Source organism: Sminthopsis crassicaudata, chromosome 1 (assembly GCF_048593235.1).
Source record: "Sminthopsis crassicaudata isolate SCR6 chromosome 1, ASM4859323v1, whole genome shotgun sequence".
Taxonomy (NCBI): domain Eukaryota; kingdom Metazoa; phylum Chordata; class Mammalia; order Dasyuromorphia; family Dasyuridae; genus Sminthopsis; species Sminthopsis crassicaudata.
This window is the reverse complement of record NC_133617.1, coordinates 374,359,077-374,377,404: the sequence shown is the minus strand read 5'-3', so window position 1 is coordinate 374,377,404 and position 18,328 is coordinate 374,359,077. Positions and strand designations below refer to the sequence as shown.

At 33.7% G+C, this 18,328-nt stretch overlaps 1 protein-coding gene across 1 annotated transcript in view; it reads right to left on the bottom strand.

Moving 5' to 3' along the window:
• Positions 1-9,358: 9,358 nt before the first annotated feature.
• Positions 9,359-18,328, bottom strand: part of ME2 (malic enzyme 2) — a 66,119-nt gene continuing 57,149 nt past the window's right edge. Inside the window, exon 16 of the mRNA XM_074279379.1 lies at positions 9,359-9,724. Within this exon, the coding sequence (XP_074135480.1) occupies positions 9,557-9,724 (168 nt within the window). The 3' untranslated portion in view covers positions 9,359-9,556. The remainder of the gene's footprint in view (positions 9,725-18,328) is intronic.

Here is an 18,328-nt window from a genome sequence, read left to right as displayed (position 1 = left end):
CTTACTCAATTTACCCTAACATTGTAAGTGTCAGAGTGCCGCATTTGAGCTTGCGCAGCCATCATTACTTGCTCCATGACCAACTGGTTCAATTATAGTTCTGGACATACCCTGTAACTGCTTAGGCCCCAATGTAGTGTTTTACCCAGATCTACCTTTCCCAAAATTTGTTCTCACTATGCTTCTTCCCTTTGAATCTTGCCCATGTTTCATTCCCTGAGGGTAGGTTCTCTGCCAATTAAAGTGGCAATAGGACAATATAGCAGAGTAATATTCCCCTCCTATCCCTTCTAGGTTACACATTTTGTTGCCATTGTTGGCCACTCATTTTCATTTGTATCCTACTCTTCAGGACCCCATTTGGAGTTTTCTTGGCAAAGTTACTAGAATGATTTTCTATTTCCTTCTCTAGCTCAGTTTGCAGATGAAAAAAGAAATAAAGCAAATAGGATTAAGTGGCTTGTGCAAAGTCTTACAGCTTGTCTGAGGCCAGATTTAAATTCAAGAAGATAAATCTTACTCCAGATTACATGTTTATTTTATTTTAATTTTAAAACTAAAATTTATTTCTTTCCCATGCTCTTCCCCAGCTTTAAAAAAAAAAAACACAAACCAATTATAATAAAATACAATAATAAAATTCCCACATTGTCCATATTCAGAAATGTGTACACATATGAATCCCTCTTCTCCATATGTTAACCACATAATCTTTCTGCTCTTGTTTTCTGGTAGTAAAGGGGTTCAAGGATGCTACCTGCCTCAATGTCCTCAGGGCTAGTAGACTTAGCTTTTTAAAGAAAGACCAGATCAGGCTTGTGGCCAGCTTCATTTCTAATTCAATTAGGAAAGCTTTCTTGACTTGACTAAGCAACATCAAGGCTAGATCTGTTCTTATATCTTTTTTTACACATTAACACTTTATTATCTATAGCTTTCCGTTAAGTATAATAGCAGAGATGGAGGAAGGGGAGAAATCAGTTATATACCATCTACCACCCCCAACTACTTATCATTTGGGGGGGGAGATTGGAGAATATCTGAAAATTAACCAGTGATCACAAAGAATAAGTATGCCCTGCTCAAAAACAGGTCATATCATCAGATTAAAATTTCATTTTTTGACAAGGATACTAAACTGTTAAGACAGGAGTATTTGATAGAAATATTTTTAGTGTTTTTTGCAAAATTTCCTTTGATATGGTTTTTTTTGGAAATTTGGCAATAATATTCCTTACTGTGTTTTCCATAAAGGATCTCTTTGAGGTGGTAATCAGTAGATTTTTTTCTATTTCTACTTTCCCCTCATGTTCTATCAATCACTCCAAGACAATTTTCTTGTATAATGTCTTTCTTGTATTAGTGTGCAAGGTTCTTTTTTTGGTCACAACTGTCAAGTAGTTTAATTATTCTTATATTTTCTCTTCTTGATCTGTTCTCCAAATCTGTTGTATTTCTTACATTTCACATTCTATTTTTTCATTCTTTATACTGCTTTTTTAGTCTCATAGTTTCACTGCCTTTTCCTTATCCAATTCTAATTTTCATTTTTGAGACTCATTTTCTTTTCTATTTGGCTAACTTTTTTCATAATCTTCTCATGGATAGTTTTTATGTTTTGTTTTTCCTCAATATTTCTCATTTGATTTTTAAATTTTTTGGGATTTATAGATTCTCTCCAGCAGGGAGCCATTTAATGTTACTCTTTGAAGTAGAGCTACTTTTTTTACTTCTGTGTCCTCCTCTGAAAATGAACGGTTCTTCCCTGTTCCCATCATAAATTTCATAAATTTTTATGGTGGGTTTTTCTTCTTTGCCAGTTATTTTTTTTTTTCAAATAAGAGGTATTAGTATAAGTACCTCTAATCATAGGGTGGGGGGAGATGGTGTCTCAAGCTTCACTTCAGTTCTTTCTCAAACCAAGAGCTCAATCATCTAGCAAGTGCCTTGCATCAGCAGCATCCTAATCCCACTGCTTCTGCACTTATGGGTGTACTGGTTCCTTTTCATCCAAGATCCTGGTTTGGCAGCATAGCTAAACCCAGTAAAGGTTCACTTAGAATTCCCCTGAATCAGACTCTGACTCCACAAGCAATCCAGATGGTTTAAATTTCTTTGATTCCTGCTGAGGGGCCAGTCAAACCCAACCAGTCCCAGGGCTCCCCATATGGTGTTTCTAAGGTAGAGGTGGTTCACTTTACACAGTTAATCTCCAATTTCTTCAGATTTTCTTGGTTTGTACCTGGTGGACCCTTGTTCTGCCCATCTTCTTAATTTTTCAAGTCTATGTGGTGAATCTATGCCCTGAGGCACAAATTTGTTCTATTTGTGAGGGAAATCTGGAGAATTTGAAATTTACCACCCCACCCCACCATATTCCCCAAATCTTCCAATTGCAAATCTTAAATTACCTTTTCAGTTGTCATATTTTGACTTCTCTAGCATTTCACATCAGCCCCTAACCATTTCCTTAATAACTTATCTTGTGAGTCTTTCCTAATGCAGATGTTTTATTTTCTTAATGATTACCCCTCCTTCATATCCTTTATTGGTTTGCCATACACCTCATACTGATTATAGGTGTATCATAAAGCTCTATACTGAGCCCATTTATCTCAACACTCAGTAACCCCACCAGCTTAAATGTAACTTTTTCTAAACCCATTCCCTTTTTAAATTTCCCATTTCTGTTGAGTGCATTATCATCCCATCGACATTTATAACCTGTATTTTTATCAATCCTTCTCTTTCTCACACCCTATATTTCCATTCAGATGCCAAGCCTTGCTGTTTCTATCTCTACATTTAACTTGTTTCCTTCATCCTACATCCATAGCCACTGCCCTAGTTCAGGCTCTCTCATCAACTGATCTCCCTGCATCTGATCTCTTTGGCCATCCTCTTTACACAGATGCCCAAGTGGTTTTCTTAAATTGCAAAACTGATCTATTCCATGATCAGTAATCACCACTGGCTATTTCTTCTCAGATAAATTACAAATTTAGAATTCAAAATTCTTTACAGTCTCACCTATCTTTCCAATTTTATTCTACATTCCTTTTCCTCCCCTTTTTGCACTCCACAATACAGGCAAAGCAAGCTTCTTGGTGTTCCGCACATGACATTCTGTCTTATTTCATTGCCTTTGCACTGGCTGGCCCTCATGTGTGAATAGCCCTTCTCTTTTATCTCATTTCCAATCCCTTGTTTCCTTGAGGCCTGCATTCTTCAAGAAGCCTCTCCTAATCCCCCAGCTATTATAGTCCTTCTATACTACAAATTACCTTAAATTTCCATATAATTTGTATTTATGCCTAATCCAATATAATCTTTTTTAAGACAGCGATTGTCTTTGTATCTCCAGATTATATCATGACACCTAGTAAATGCTTAGTAACACCTTAAATTTTTTTTTTTTTAACCTTGGAATACTCCCCTCTCAAAGCAGAACTGTCTAAAGAAGATGCATGGGAGCTGAATGTAATAGCAGTAAAGGTATAGCCATTGCAAAAGATGAGCAAGAACACTTTCCAATTGACCCTGCTCATGATCTCTAGGAAAGGTGTAATCTTTCCTTTAGAAGGTAATTCAACGCTTAAGAGGGCTGGGCCTTGAGTCCAAATCTGATCTCAGATAGCTATGTGTCCCTAGGCAAGTCACTTGTTTGCTTCTTTCCTCAAAAGTAAAATAAGGAAAATAGGAGCAGCTCCCAGGATTGTGGTGAAGATCTAATGAGATAATTAGTGCAGCGCATGATACACAGTGCTATGTAAATGTTAGCTATTATTAAAAAAAAATTGTTATTATTTTTGAGTGAGGCAATGGGATTAAGCGACTTGTCCATGGTCACACAGAGAGTATGTGTCAAGTGTCTTGAGGTCAAATCTGAACTCAGGTCCTCCTGACTCCTGTGCTGCTGCTCTGCCCACCGCCATCTAGCTGCCCCAACTATTAATTTTGATAATACCTCAGAAATTTTCTGAAAAAATTAGTTTAAAAATAGTGCTAGATGGTAATTATTTTATACCTTGTAACACAGTTTTTACTTTATTCCTCCTTCCTAATAAACTGTACAACCTTGAATTTGTGGTGCAATATTGCATTTTTTCTATAGTTTCAAGATGAAAGTACAACAGAGATAAGTATTTTGGGAGGATATAGACAAGTAGAAAAAAAATCAGAGAACACAACATTCCACAATGTGAATTGAAATCAGTAATATTTTCATTGAATTAGGCATTCTGGAGTTATTTTAAAGCTTTAAAATGTCATTTAAAAAAGTAACCAATATATACAATGGTATACTTAAGAACAAATACATAAGCATAATTTATGCATAGGAAAATTTTACTAAGAAAATATAAGACCAGAACACATCAATTATAATGCCCTAAAAGAGAAAAATTTACATAAATTTCTTATAACTGATCACTAGACCTTCATATAATAATGTTGTATACAAACGTTTTCCCTCCTTAAATTTATATTACCATGAATAATCAACATAAAAAGGAATCATTCTTTTTTTTAACTTTAAATATTAATGGGGAAAATAATAAGCAATGATTTTATAGCATATGATTTCCTTTAAATCATTCATTCATGTAATAGATTAAATAGTATCTGAAACAGTATCATAATTGGTTAAAAATTGTTGCAATTTGTTCAATTCTATATTTTGAGAAAAGTGAAGGACAATATTTAGAACTAAATTTGTTTGTCAAGTATTTAACTTTTTGCTCATCAGTTTTTAATTGTCTTCCTATCCTGTAATAAAGTATGTACATGTAAAATTGTACTTTTACATGTACATTCAGTAGATATTATCCAATAATTTCTACAAAACGAATATATTAGCATAAAACGGGAATTTTAAAAATACTGAGTTGAGGGCAGCTAGATGGTGCAGAAGATTAAGAGTACTGGACCCAAGTTTAAAGCTGGCCTAATACACTAGTTATTTGACTTGGGGCAATTCACTTAACCCTTTTTGCCTCAGCTTCCTCTAAATTATCTGGAAAAGGAAATACATTTTTGCCAAGAAAACCCCAAATGGGGTCACGAAAAGTGGGGCATGACTGAAGCAACTGAACAAAAGTTGAGAGGTAAACATGAAAAGGAGAGAGAAAACTTTAAGAGAACAGTAGATGAGTGTTTCATGTAAGAATTTTTGACACTAAAAGGCATCTGTATTCAAGATCCAAATGAAAGGGTTTAGTGAAAGTTATTCCTGTCTCATCACTCTTTTATGTCTTGAGTATTACTAATTTATGCTAGAACTGGAATGTTACAATCAATTATTGGTTAAATATTTTTTAATTTGAAAAAGCAGTTAAAAAAAAAAACCACTGGCCTAAGAACATTGAAACAAATAATGAAAATCAAGGAAAGTCTTAATTTATCACCAAGATTTCCTCCTCAAACATAAAGCTTAAAAAATTTGTTCAACACCAGAGAATATAAGAGTAACAAAAAAGGTTTAACGTTTTTTATATGGAATAGATAACAGTAAAATATAAAAACACAGCTTTCTAGCAAGAAGCTGTTACAGAAAAGATACAAAGCTTTTAAAGACATTTTATTTAGTGTACAATTTCTGTAACTGAACTTTTAACATATATTCATTTTTACCCCACTATCCCCTTATAAAAAAGCAAAAAGATTTAGAATTCTCAAATCTATTTTGCATGGAATTTTCAGTGAAAGCAAATCAACATTTCATAAAGACTACTGGCCTTTTGAGTTCACTCGTATTTAATTGGTTTGAAAACACTGTGGGTCTACTTCTATGTTCACTATTACAGGATACAAGATACAACACTGCATTTAACCCAATTTCTTTACTAATAATATGGGAAAATTTGCTGGTTAAAATAAAATATTGAAAAATCTCAACCACATTAAAGGACCGGGAATTTTTTAATAATTGAATTATCCTAATCAATACATTTAAATGTTAGATTTATTTATTTAGTTTGTCTGTGGAGTGCTCATTTCAACACTGGCAGAAAATAATTTTGATGCATATCAAAAGATCAGAGAACCAAGTACTACTTTATAAACAAGTGACATGTCTCATTGTAACTTTCTAATTTATTAATATAGCAGCATCTGAACATATGTAATTTCAGATACAAAATACAAGCATTACCAATTGCATCTACCCCTTTAAAAGTGAAATTTCAGGATTGGGAACTTTAATTAGAGCTCTTATAACTGTGCTCTTATAAAACTGACTCAATTATTGTTAGTGAATTCAACAATGTACAGTATGAAGAAATCATCCCTGGGGCATCGAAGACTAAAAAAAAGACAATGAATATGGATAATATCTGAATGAAATATATGAAAATAATTTCTCCATATCTCCCCCCTGGAAGCTTTATGCCAACTATTACTTACTATTCGTTTATAATTGCTGTTACTGACTCCAAGCTGTAGATAACATTTAACAACCATTACACATTAATCCTAAAACAACCAATCTGAGTTCAGAGAAGCAGGACTTATTTCTTAAGGTCTTAGAATTTAGTATCATAAGGTAATGCAAATTGTTAGTAGACAATAATATATTGAAAAATCCGTTTGTTTGTTTTTTTCAAGATTACTCTTTACAAAGTAAAAAATGGTTCTCATATTTGATGAGTCTTTTTCTAAACCAATACAAAGAAATGCATTGTAGCTAGATATATTTTCATGAAATCTTCTGAAGCATTATCTTCAATTCAAACAAATTACATTTATCCTCAGACTAATACCTTAAATTTAAGTGAACTTATAGATTGTAAACACTAAGATAGCAAAAATAGATGAAAAGTCATTCTATGTAAAAAACATCATTTGAGTTGGTATTTAAAAAAATATTTAAAATGCAGAAAACTATTCACAGTATTGAATTTAAAACTCATACCATATTTTTAATACTTTTAGTATTATAACCAAAACCTCACACTCACATACCTTCCCCATTATAGTGTAAATTAATCTCTTCAATTGGGGAAAGGAGATCAGTGAAGCAATCTTTCCCTTATTCTTATATAAGTGCTCCCTTTGGCCTACACTCTATCTGGTACCAGATTATAATATTCTTTTACTCTGGACTAGTAATCCATCTCTGACAAATCAACAGTGGTTCTAGTTTCTCCTATAAGGTGCAACTATTTCTCTGTTCCTTATGAAATCAATTACATTTTCTCCAGACATAATCTCATAGAAAATTTTAGTTTATTTCCAGTTTTTCCCCCAATCTATTTCTCTATATTAATATTTTCAGCCAGCGTACATATTGTTGTAGTCAATTTAGAAAGTACAATTCTTGAGTAACACTAAGAAGGATCAGAACATGAATCTGGAGTCATAATCACATGAAACTAGCAAACTTCTATGGTTAAAATAAAATTTTCCTTAGTTTTCTGTCACAAAAAGGGACACTGATGTCTGGCAGCTTTAAAGGTACCATATTACTTAAGATTTAAATTTTAAACTTATACTACCAAATTTCATTTTTCTAACATTTTCTTGAAAACCATATTATCAAAATGTGTAAGCCATTTTCCCCCAAGACAAGAAAACGCAAAACTTACTGCTTTATTGGAATATATATATGAGGGCATTCCCTAAATATGCTCATTTATTTCTAAAATGCATAATTATACACTGAAAATACAGTAATGGACATATTTACCAACAACGTAAAATTTATTTTCTAATTCGTAGTTCCTGGCTTCAAAAAACAATAGCTGAAAGATATCTATAATTATGCCCATTATTTAATACTACATTAGAACCTCAAATTATTACAATTTTATGGATAGAATCAATTAAAAAGCTACCTATTTTAAAAGAAGAGCAATGAGGGAGAAAAAAAGTTAAATGCTTTGTCTCCAAGCATGAAAAATGTATAACTATGGACCTAATTTACTTATTTCATAGGAAATAGATTTACAAAACATAATGGTGAATAATCAGGGCATCCATATTTAAACCAAATTTCCTATGAAGCCATATTAAACAATGGGGATCAACTGAAGGGTTTCTGAGTTTCAAAAAATACTTAATCATACTCAGAATTATCATCAATCCACCTTTCAACAACTCTTTCCATTGAAGAATGAAACAAAGGATAGAAAAAAAGATTTCCCCCCTAAGAGCCACTATACATTTTTCTACGTTAGAGGAGCACATGACTATGAAGAAAATCAAATAACTTACACATCTGAAATGAGATTACAAATTACTATGCTGACCAAAATGTATACTTCCAATTAAATATTGTTTTTCAAATCTTAAACTCTTGGTTTGGAATTGCCTCTAAAAGTTAGTTTAAAGAAAATTAATCTCATTATTTTATGCTTAAATCCCTAACCTGCAAAAGATATACACATCTCCTTAACCCACCTCATTTATCATACTTGTCTCTGAACAATTTTTAGCTATTTCTAAAACTCAAGTCCACCTCATGAGAATGAAAATTTTTAGTGAAAATCAAAGCAAAAAGACCACAGAATTCAAAAATAACTCCAAAGAATTCTAAAAATGTTGTGAGAAATGTCAAGGCAATTGGAGGAAACAGAGATTCCCAAAGAGATGATTATGAAGGGGGACTATTTAGTTGAATAATTTATGAAGATGATACATTATATTAAGTCTTCTTCTGCCTTACATTCTGTTCTTAAAGACTCATTTGCAATTCAACAAGATGGAAGTATTGTAAATTATGCTTGTTTTAGAATATAACTTCAAGATCAAGCAATTAATTAGTATGCTGTTAATTATAAACCAATATTACCTATGTAAAGTTCCAAAAAAGGGAAAAGGCCCTGATTACAATTTTGGTATAATTTTCAATAGACTAGTTGACCATTTCCTTAGTTTTTATAAAGCTCATACTAGCTCTCATTTCACCCTACCAATATAATATTTTCGAGAAAATAAATAATATAGAAAACTTTTCTTATTTCACAACTCAGTATGTCAGAGATTCACAAAGTCTATGGTTAAATAGAATAACATTTTGGATACCAGGAAAAGCTTTCCTCTAGACTTTAGAAAATATAGAGTTTCTAATTAAAGGGGTTTCTTGCTTCAAGTTAGAATTCAAAATTTGTTATTCACTTCCACAGGAGTGAATTTTAAATAATCCTAAAGGAATTGGATGGGAGAAGATTATTACTTATAATGGCAGAAGTAATTTTACTTTGGCAGTCAGCAGTGAATGGGAATACAATAAACACATCTAAAAAATACATATGCATTTATATGTTAAACATATATAGTGTGGTAAGTACTCCAAGTTTGTATTAGAGCATCATAGTCATTTGAACTTTTTTCTTTTTTAAAAACGCACAAACAATGTAGGTGATGTATTCTCTCACAGATCTGATTTATAGATACTTGGGGAAATAAATCAAGCAAAATGGAGTAAGACAATAAAATACGGGGGAAAAAAAAAACCCTGCAAATATTAATTATTTTCTCTACTTGGTGTGGAAAAAATGGGGAGGGTGGGGAAGGAGGTCCCTGCAGCTTAGCAAGTGTCCTTTTAGAAGGAATGCTTCTATTCAAGTAATTTGGGAGGTTGTGATGCAAATTCAGGCCATTCATATACATCTGGCAGCAAAGACTCATAATCACTTCGCCATATTCTTGATCTAACATAGTCAGTCTTGTTTTCCGGTTCTGGGTAACGGAAAGCCATCTTCTTGGCATACAGATATTCTGTAATCTGAAAGAAAAATAATATTATTATGCAGTTTGCATGTAATATCAAAAAACAAGGATAGTATACGATAAATTTCTTAAATTTGTTGGTTAAATTTTAGTTCTTTAAAAGGATCTTTCGTTCTTTTAGCTCTTGTTAGTATATGGGATGGACACAAGGCCTTCTCAGAAAATTGACCCCTACCATAGTTTGGGGCTACAATTCCAGGACCTCCCCATCTTGCTTGTACTCCTGCTTAATCGTGCACAAACCACTTGCTGTTATACCCAAAGAGTAGAGTGGATTCCTATGAAAGACTGTGAGCCTTGATACTAAGTCAGAAACAGCTGGGGCCCAAGATGGGGTAAAAATTGTTTTAGGGTATAAAAACTATTCTTTGTTGCCTGTCCTTTGCCTCACTTCACTGTGATACCCTGGGGAAGGCAATGCCCCCTTTCCCACAGGTATTGAATAAACTGCTTTCTGCTCTGACTCCAAAAATGTCTATTTGGATTATTTTTGTTCCACACAATTTAAAGTAGAATTTATTTTTATTTTTCAATTGTAACCTGTTTCCTTCCAGAGATGGAAAAAAATTTAAATGACTATATTCAGTCTACTTCTTTATGCAAAATGTGGGTAATAATGTTTATTATCTTTCCCAGAGGTTAATATTCTAGAAAACTTAAATATCTTGAATAGTAACTGCTCAAGTAAAATTTAAGTAAAATGTACAAATAAAACAAAAACAAATTAGCAAAGAAAAAGAAAAACCACCCAGTCGGGCAAGAAAGAAACTATCATTGAGCAACAATAAAATAGCTAGGAAAAGTGAAACTTCCAATGCAATAAAACTGGCTGATCTGACATACAGATGCCAATCAATTATCAAGCATTTATTAAACAAGTCTGACATGAAGGAAACTGCCAATAGTACAAAGAGAAAGATGAAATGGTCTCTATCCTTAAGGAGCCAATGTTCTATGTGGGGAAACCATATGTCTTTGGTACAAAATACACACACACAAATATACTGGAAGGTAAAGAAGCTAAGACTACAACCAGGAAATCAACTACTTGGCAAAATAAGCATTATATCTCAAGGGAAAAATGGTCATTCAATGAAATAGAAACATTTCAAATTTTCATCAGAACAATAGAACTGAGCAGTTTTCAAATGAAGAAATCATATGAAGACATATTCTAATCACTTCTGAATAGAGAAAAGGAAAAACCCTGAAGTTCATAGCAGATCCAATCAGGATCAAAAGAAATCCAACAATTATAACACTGTCACAGAATTGCACAAATCAGCCAGAAGCTAAGAAAAACAAGCATCAACATGACCAAATAAGGGGCATGCATAATATAGAAGTCTTTTGTTCAGAGGGAACAAAAGCAGAAGGTGGGGACCTTGGTAGCTGTGGGAAACAACTAGATGCCAGCCTGGCATCATTGTGCCACAATATTCAAACCAGGAATCTGAGGTCCCTATGGACCTTATTGTAATTCAAGATATCAGAGAGGGTCCTAAGGATCTAGTGCTAAGAAATTCAGGGGAGTCACACAAGAAGTAAATGTAGAAAATAAAAAATGTTGGAGAGGATATAGGAGAATTGGAACACTAATGTACTGGTGGTGGAATTATAAATCGATCCAGTCATTTTGGAAAGCAAAGTTAACTGCCCAAAAAGCAACCAAACTATGTATATCCTTTGATCTAGCAATACCACTGCTATATTATTTGTATCCCAAAGAAACTGTTACACAAGGGAAAAGGATCTACATTAAATACTTATATGAGCCTTTTACATGATGGAAAAGTATAGGAGATTGAGGGATGAGGAGTGGCTTAACAAGCTGTGGTATATGAATGTAATGGAATACTATTGTGCAATAAGAAATGATGAACAGGCAGATTTCAGAAAAACTTAGAAAGAATTGTATGAACTGGTTCAAAGTGAAATGAGCAGAACCAGAAAAGCATTATACATAATAATCACCAACATTGTATGATGATCAACAATGAATGACTCAGTTTTCAGCATCACAAGGATCTAAGAAAAGTACAAAGGATTCAGGAAGGAAAATGTGATCCACATTTGGATAAAGAATTGATGAACTCTGAATGCAGATCAAACTTACTGTCTTCATGTTTTTTCCCCCCTATGTTTTCTTCCCTGTTTGATCTGTTTTTTTTTTTGTTTTGTTTTGTTTTTACAATTATGATTAATGTGGCAATGTTTTATATGATGGCACATATATAACCTATGTCAAATTGGCTACCATTTTAAGAAAAATGGAGGGAAGAAGGAAGAAAAATTTGGAAGTCAAACATCTTATAAAAATGAATGCTAAAAATTATCTTGAGAGTTAAGTAGGAAAAAAATATAAAAACTATTTTAAAAAAGTAAATACAAAATACAAAGTGAGGATGCGGACAAACATTGGCTGCAGGAAGGGACTAGAGAGGATAGGAAAGGACTCATGAAGGAAGTGTTCTTGAACTGAATGTCAAATAATTCTTCAAAGTATAGATTGAAAGGAAAGGAGGGAGAGAGGGAGAGAGAAAGAAAGAAGAGCAGGGGGAAAGAGGGGAAAGGAGAGAGGGAGAGGGAGAGGGAGAGGGGGCAGAGAGAGAGAGAGAGAGAGAGAGAGAGAGAGAGAGAGAGAGAGAGAGGGAGGGAGGGAGAAAGATGGGAGAGAGAGACGGAGAGAGAGAAAGAGAGGGAGGGCCTGGAAGAGACTTACATGAACTGATGCTGAGTGAAATGAGCAGGACCAAGAGATTATTATATACTTCAACAACAATACTATATGATGATCAATTCTGATGGACATGGCCCTCTTGAACAATGAGATGAACCAAATCAGTTCCAACAGAGCAATAATGAACTGAACCAGCGAAAGAACTCTGGGAGATGACTATGAACCACTCCACAGAATTCCCAATATCCCTATTTTTGTCTGCCTGCCATTTTTGATTTCCTTCACAGGTTAATTGTACACTATTTCAAACACCAATTCTTTTTGTACAGCAAAATAACTGTTTAGACATATATACATATATTGTATTTAATTTATAATTTAACATATTTAACATGTATTGGTCAACCTGCCATCTGGGGGAGTAGGTGGGGGGAAGGAGGGGAAAAATTGGAACAAAAGGCTTGGCAATTGTCAATGCTGTAAAATTACCCATGCATATATCTTGTAAATAAAAAGCTATAATAATTAAAAAAAAAGAGAGAGATGGATAAGAAGAAAGGAAGGGAGAAGGAGGGAGGAAAGGAGGAATGGGAGGAGTATGAGAGAGCAAGGGGAAGAGGGGAGGAGAGGAAGGGAGGAAAAGGGAGATGGGTGGAGGTATTTGAGGAAGAGTAATATGATAAAGAATACCACATGGGCAGCTATATTGCAGCAGGGAAATTAAAGAAGAAGCTATTGAAATATTTAGGCAAGTAATGGCAGGGGTAGTTGCAATATGAGTGGAGAGAAGGGGGCAGGAATTATTGAGGAGAGGAAGATAATGGTAAAATTACAAACCTGGATGAATGGAAGGATGGTAGTGGTCTAACAAAAATAGGGAAGAAAGGTCATTTGGGGTGGGGTAGGAAGGATGACTTCTATAATGAACATGTTAAGATTGATATGCCTACAGTATTATAGTTATTATATAATATATAAGATCAGAAAAGCTAAATACCAAGAAACTTGGCAACACTGTTCTGTGAAACATAGGAAGAATGAGTGAAACACCAAGGAAAATAAGTAGAGAAAAGCAATAAAAACAAATAATTGGGTTTAGATACAACTCCTAACATATATTCTGATGGCTGCAAGAAATTATGAAGCAGAGAGGGAATAAAGTGTAATGCTAACAATGAAAAGAAAAATAAATCAACCAGTAACGTTCCAGTTGCTTCCATGGGTTTATACTTAAGGCACATCAGTTTTACTGCTATTTTTGTGAGTGTTTAGTAAAATATGACCCATTTCAGTAGTTTTCATGAGCAACACTATATTCAGACAGTATTGAAGGGATAACAAGTAGAGCAATGGCAGTGCACCTGAAAGCTGAAGCATAAAAAGTACAGGAGTAGAACAAGTAGAACAGATGCCAATCTATAGCATGGCTTCTAAACTTCTTCCTATGAATGTATCCAGAAAATGCTCTTATGTGTCCCAATGTAAATGAAAAAGGCAAAATAATTTTTTGGGGGAGAGAAGATGAAAATAACTATAAAATATGTGTTTTTCTCTCTCCCTGCCCCAATAGGTGGTTTTGGCACTAAAAATATATATATTTCATTAGATATTTCATAATACTGGTTAAAACCCCCAACAAACTGAAACAATTTTATGAATTTTTTTCAGACTGCTCTTTTCTAAGCACTTTATAAACCTGGTCTATTTTGGTTAAGTTTGCAAGTCTGATTCTTTCAGGTACTAATGAATCAAGTGTCTGATGTTGAATAGAAAAAAAAAAAAACATGCTGTTCATCTGTGCCAATGACGCAAATTACATAAAACAAAAACTTTTATAAGGATTGTCAAGAACTGCTAAAAAAAACTTCATGCATTTATCTTTTATTTAATGAGGATAAGCTAATATATAACAAACATATGTTTAAATGACTTGATTTTTCATCTTTAAATAAAGTGATCACTTACTTATTTCACCAAAGCATCAAAATAACTCAAACATCATTTTGTAACCATTGACTCATTTGAGAAATGCCAAGCACTATTATAAGACCACTATAGAACTGAACTTAAGGAAACAGACTTAATATCTGGCAGTATTTTATACCATCTTTCAATCTCCCCTTCTTAATTTTTTTCCTTATTGGTATAAACCATTTTATTTAGACTTATTGCAGGAAAAAAAGGCATCAAGACACTCATGCTATAATATTAATAAATTAAATCAACACACTATGCTATGAATAAAATATTAAGGATTTAAAGTGTGCAAGACTAGTCTCTAAGGATAGAAAATGAACAAAATAGTCCTTGTCACCCAGGATCCTAAAGTCTAAGTGGTGAAAGAAGAAATGCATAAAAATACATATGATATGAGCTAGATTGTAAGGGCAAAGAAGGGGCCTAGAGAAGGTACTTAAGAAATATGAGAAAGATATCACTATATCTGAAATTGTCTTGAAAGAATAGAAAAAGTTCACTAGGCAAAGATGTAGAAGAAAATATCAGCCAAAGAACATGGCCTAGTTGAAATCATGAAGAATGGGAAGAATGAAATCAGGGAATAGGACTGCTTGAGTATGGTTGGGGGACAGAATAGATAAGGAGTATAATCAATAAAATTTGAGAAGTCAGTCAAAGCCAACCTTTGAAGAGCTTTAAATGTCAGACTGGGGGGGCAGCTAGGTGGCGCAGTGGACAGAGCACCAGCCTTGAATTCAGGAGGACAGGAGTTCAAATCTGGTCTCAGACACATAACACTTTCTAGCTGTGTGACCCTGGGCAAGTCACTTAACCCCAGCCTCGGGGGTCGGGGGGTGGGAGGGAAATGTCAGACTAGGGTTTTTGTATTTTATTTTAGAGGTGATGAAGAGCCAAAGATTTTTGAGCAAGGGAATTTTTCTTATGTGTCAGAAAGCTTATTTTTAACAGTGTGAAGCGGGGAGACCAATTATGAAGTAATTACCATAGTTACCAGCGAATCATAATATTATTGTGTTAGAATGGAAAGGATATTAAGGGTTATTTAATCTAGTAAAGTGAAGTGATTTGCCAAGGCCAAAAAGGTTATCAAAGATGGGATGCAGAGCTCTTGTCCTAGGATGGATGCTGACTCCAACGCCAATGACTATGCTATTACCTTCTCATTTAAGTGGGGTGTAAGGAGAGCCTGGTCTGCAGCAATGGCAGAACAAGAAAGGATAGTCCTCATTAGAGAGGTTAAAGGGAGCCAGAACTGGCACCACATCGCATCTGAATGGGTACATGAAAGAAAAGGAGAAATCAAAATGAGACTAGGTATTAAATTTTGGACCTGTTGAATTTGAGGCATCAGGAAAATACACCACTTGAAATCTTATTTGCTACCTCATGGATAGCTAAATTCAGTTTGGTATATTCTAATTTTTAGAGATTATTTCTTTATGTCTATTCTAGTTTTCAGTAATTCAATTTCTTGGGAAGAATCACCATTTTCTCTTCTAAGCTATTTATTCAATTTCTAATTCTTTCCTCAGGGCATTTAAGTGATGTAGTGAATAAGCATGCTATGCCCCGAATAAGGATAACTTATCTTCTTAAGTTCAAATCTGGCCTCAGATACTTAAGTGACTGCATGATTCTGGGAAAGTCAGTTAATCCTACTTCCCTAAGTTTCTTCATCTTTTGGTAAAGGAAATGGCAAACCACTTCAGTATCCCTGTCAAGAAAACCTTCAATGTAGAAATGAAGAGTTGAATAGAACTGAAATGACTCAATAATTCTTTCCTTCCTCTAGAACTTCTTTTTTAAAATTATTAATCTCCTGCTTAATTTTTTCTAAGTATTCATGTTGTCCTTGTGGAAAACTCATTTTTCCTCTTTGCTTGCAGTTGTTACGGAGTTACTTGCTTTCCTTTTGGGTATCTCTAGATTTGCAATGATTTTTAAGGATTTAATCATTTAAAAAATATATTTTGATATTCTCAGATTTCTGGCTTTAATTCCTGATTTGGGGCTTTGTGCCAGGAGAAGATTTTACCCTTCTGTCCCTTTTACTGTACTACTGAGTGGTGTAGTTGGTGCACTTTGATACTGCTCAGTCACTTGAATTTCTGCTCTAACTTCAAAGCTCTAACTTCTAAGCCTAGATATTTAGGGAGCCCTTTTAAGACAGTATAAGCTAGCTAATAACCTCCTAGATCTGGGGTCCTGAGCTGGCTACTGCTAAGTCATACTTCTGGTTACTGCTGATACCATATAGCATTTGCAAGATTCCTATATTGGGCTTTTTTCAGGGAGCTCTTTACTCTTGCCAATTCTAGATACAGGACCTGGCAAGCTACTCATTTCCTTAGCCATCTCTGGCTGGGCTAGTACCTTTTCCTATTAGCCAAGAGCTTCTGGCTGACTTCTTATGACTTTTTAGGGTGGAAGAAATCACTTGTAGTTTCTCAATAGATTTCTTGATTATTATTTTTCTGGTATGAATTCTAGGATTTTGATAGACTAGGTATAATAACTGGATTTACAGCCTCCTTTTCAAGCAGCCATATTGTCAGTTTTCTCATAAAGCTTTAAAGAGATGGGAAAGTAGGCATAGGGTATTGTAGTTATTGATGTCTTCTGGAATACTTTTTTCAGTACTAATCAACATGTTGAGTTTTTCCAAGCTTTGAGTATCATCTCCTTTTTCAGATACCTCTTAATGAATTTGCATGAATAATCAAAGGCACTCTTTGGGTGAGAAAGAAGAGTGCTAAGAACTGTTAGTGTTCTACTGTTAGTGATATAGAACAGATAAAAGTTTTTAATGTGGTTGACACAATAAATATTGAATTATTTGAAGATATGCTTACAGAATAAGAAAGTTATTTGAAAGGCTATTTTGATTCAGTAATAAATTTTTGTAGAAAGCCATGTTACATGATTTTTATATAGCCATACAATTTTCAATTCATTTTTGAGACAAGTAACCGAGAAGTAAACTGACGTCAGAGATCTTTTCCAGAAAACATTTCCAAAGAACCTCTTGATATTGGTATTGTTTTGCCTCTTATTCTTAGATCATCTACATTAATCAAGTATTATAGAAAGTTAGAAGTTACTTCTTGCTTATATCTTTAGGAAATATAGGTCTTAACCCTTTTCCATTGTGTTATTTCATATGACAAACAATTTTTAAAGAGAGAAAAATCAATAAACAGAGTAAAACCAAGCAAAAAATTTTTAAAAAAGGTCTGAGTTACACATAATCTCCCACTAACAAAAAGAGGGGTGAAGTGTCTTCTCCTATTTCTTCTTTGGGACTAATGTTCATTTATAATTTTGCAACATTCACTTCTGATTGCTTCATGATAGTTCTTACCATTTATGTGGTTGTAGTCATTGTGCATAGATTTTTTTTGGGGGGGGCAAGAACATCTTGTTTCACTATGCATCAGATTATATGTAATTCTCTGTATTAATCATATTTATAATTTCTTATAGCACAATAATATCGCATTACATTCAGGTAAGACAATTTGCTTGGCCATTCCCCAATCAATATTCCTCCTATCTTTTCCTTTCCTTTCCTTCTCCATTATTAATAACTTAATTCAGCCCTTTAGTGATTAATACTTAAGACGATTTCAATAATCTCCTAGCAGATCAATTCATTTCTCATCTTCTTTCCATCTTATCTTCCTTATCTTCTGTGCTTTAGATAAATTATTTATCATAAGGCATAGATTTATTCCTATCATCTTCCTTTTTAAACAAATAGTCTATGATCTCTATTGTTTACCAAAAATATTGCAGATTTTTTAGGCTAGAAGTAAAGGTTTCTTCAATATGGCTGTTATTTATCTTTCCAGGCTTATTTCCTTTCATATATCCTGTAATCTGCCTCTAGTGGACTATCTGCCTATATTTGAACATGTCATATTTTCTCATTCTTATGTC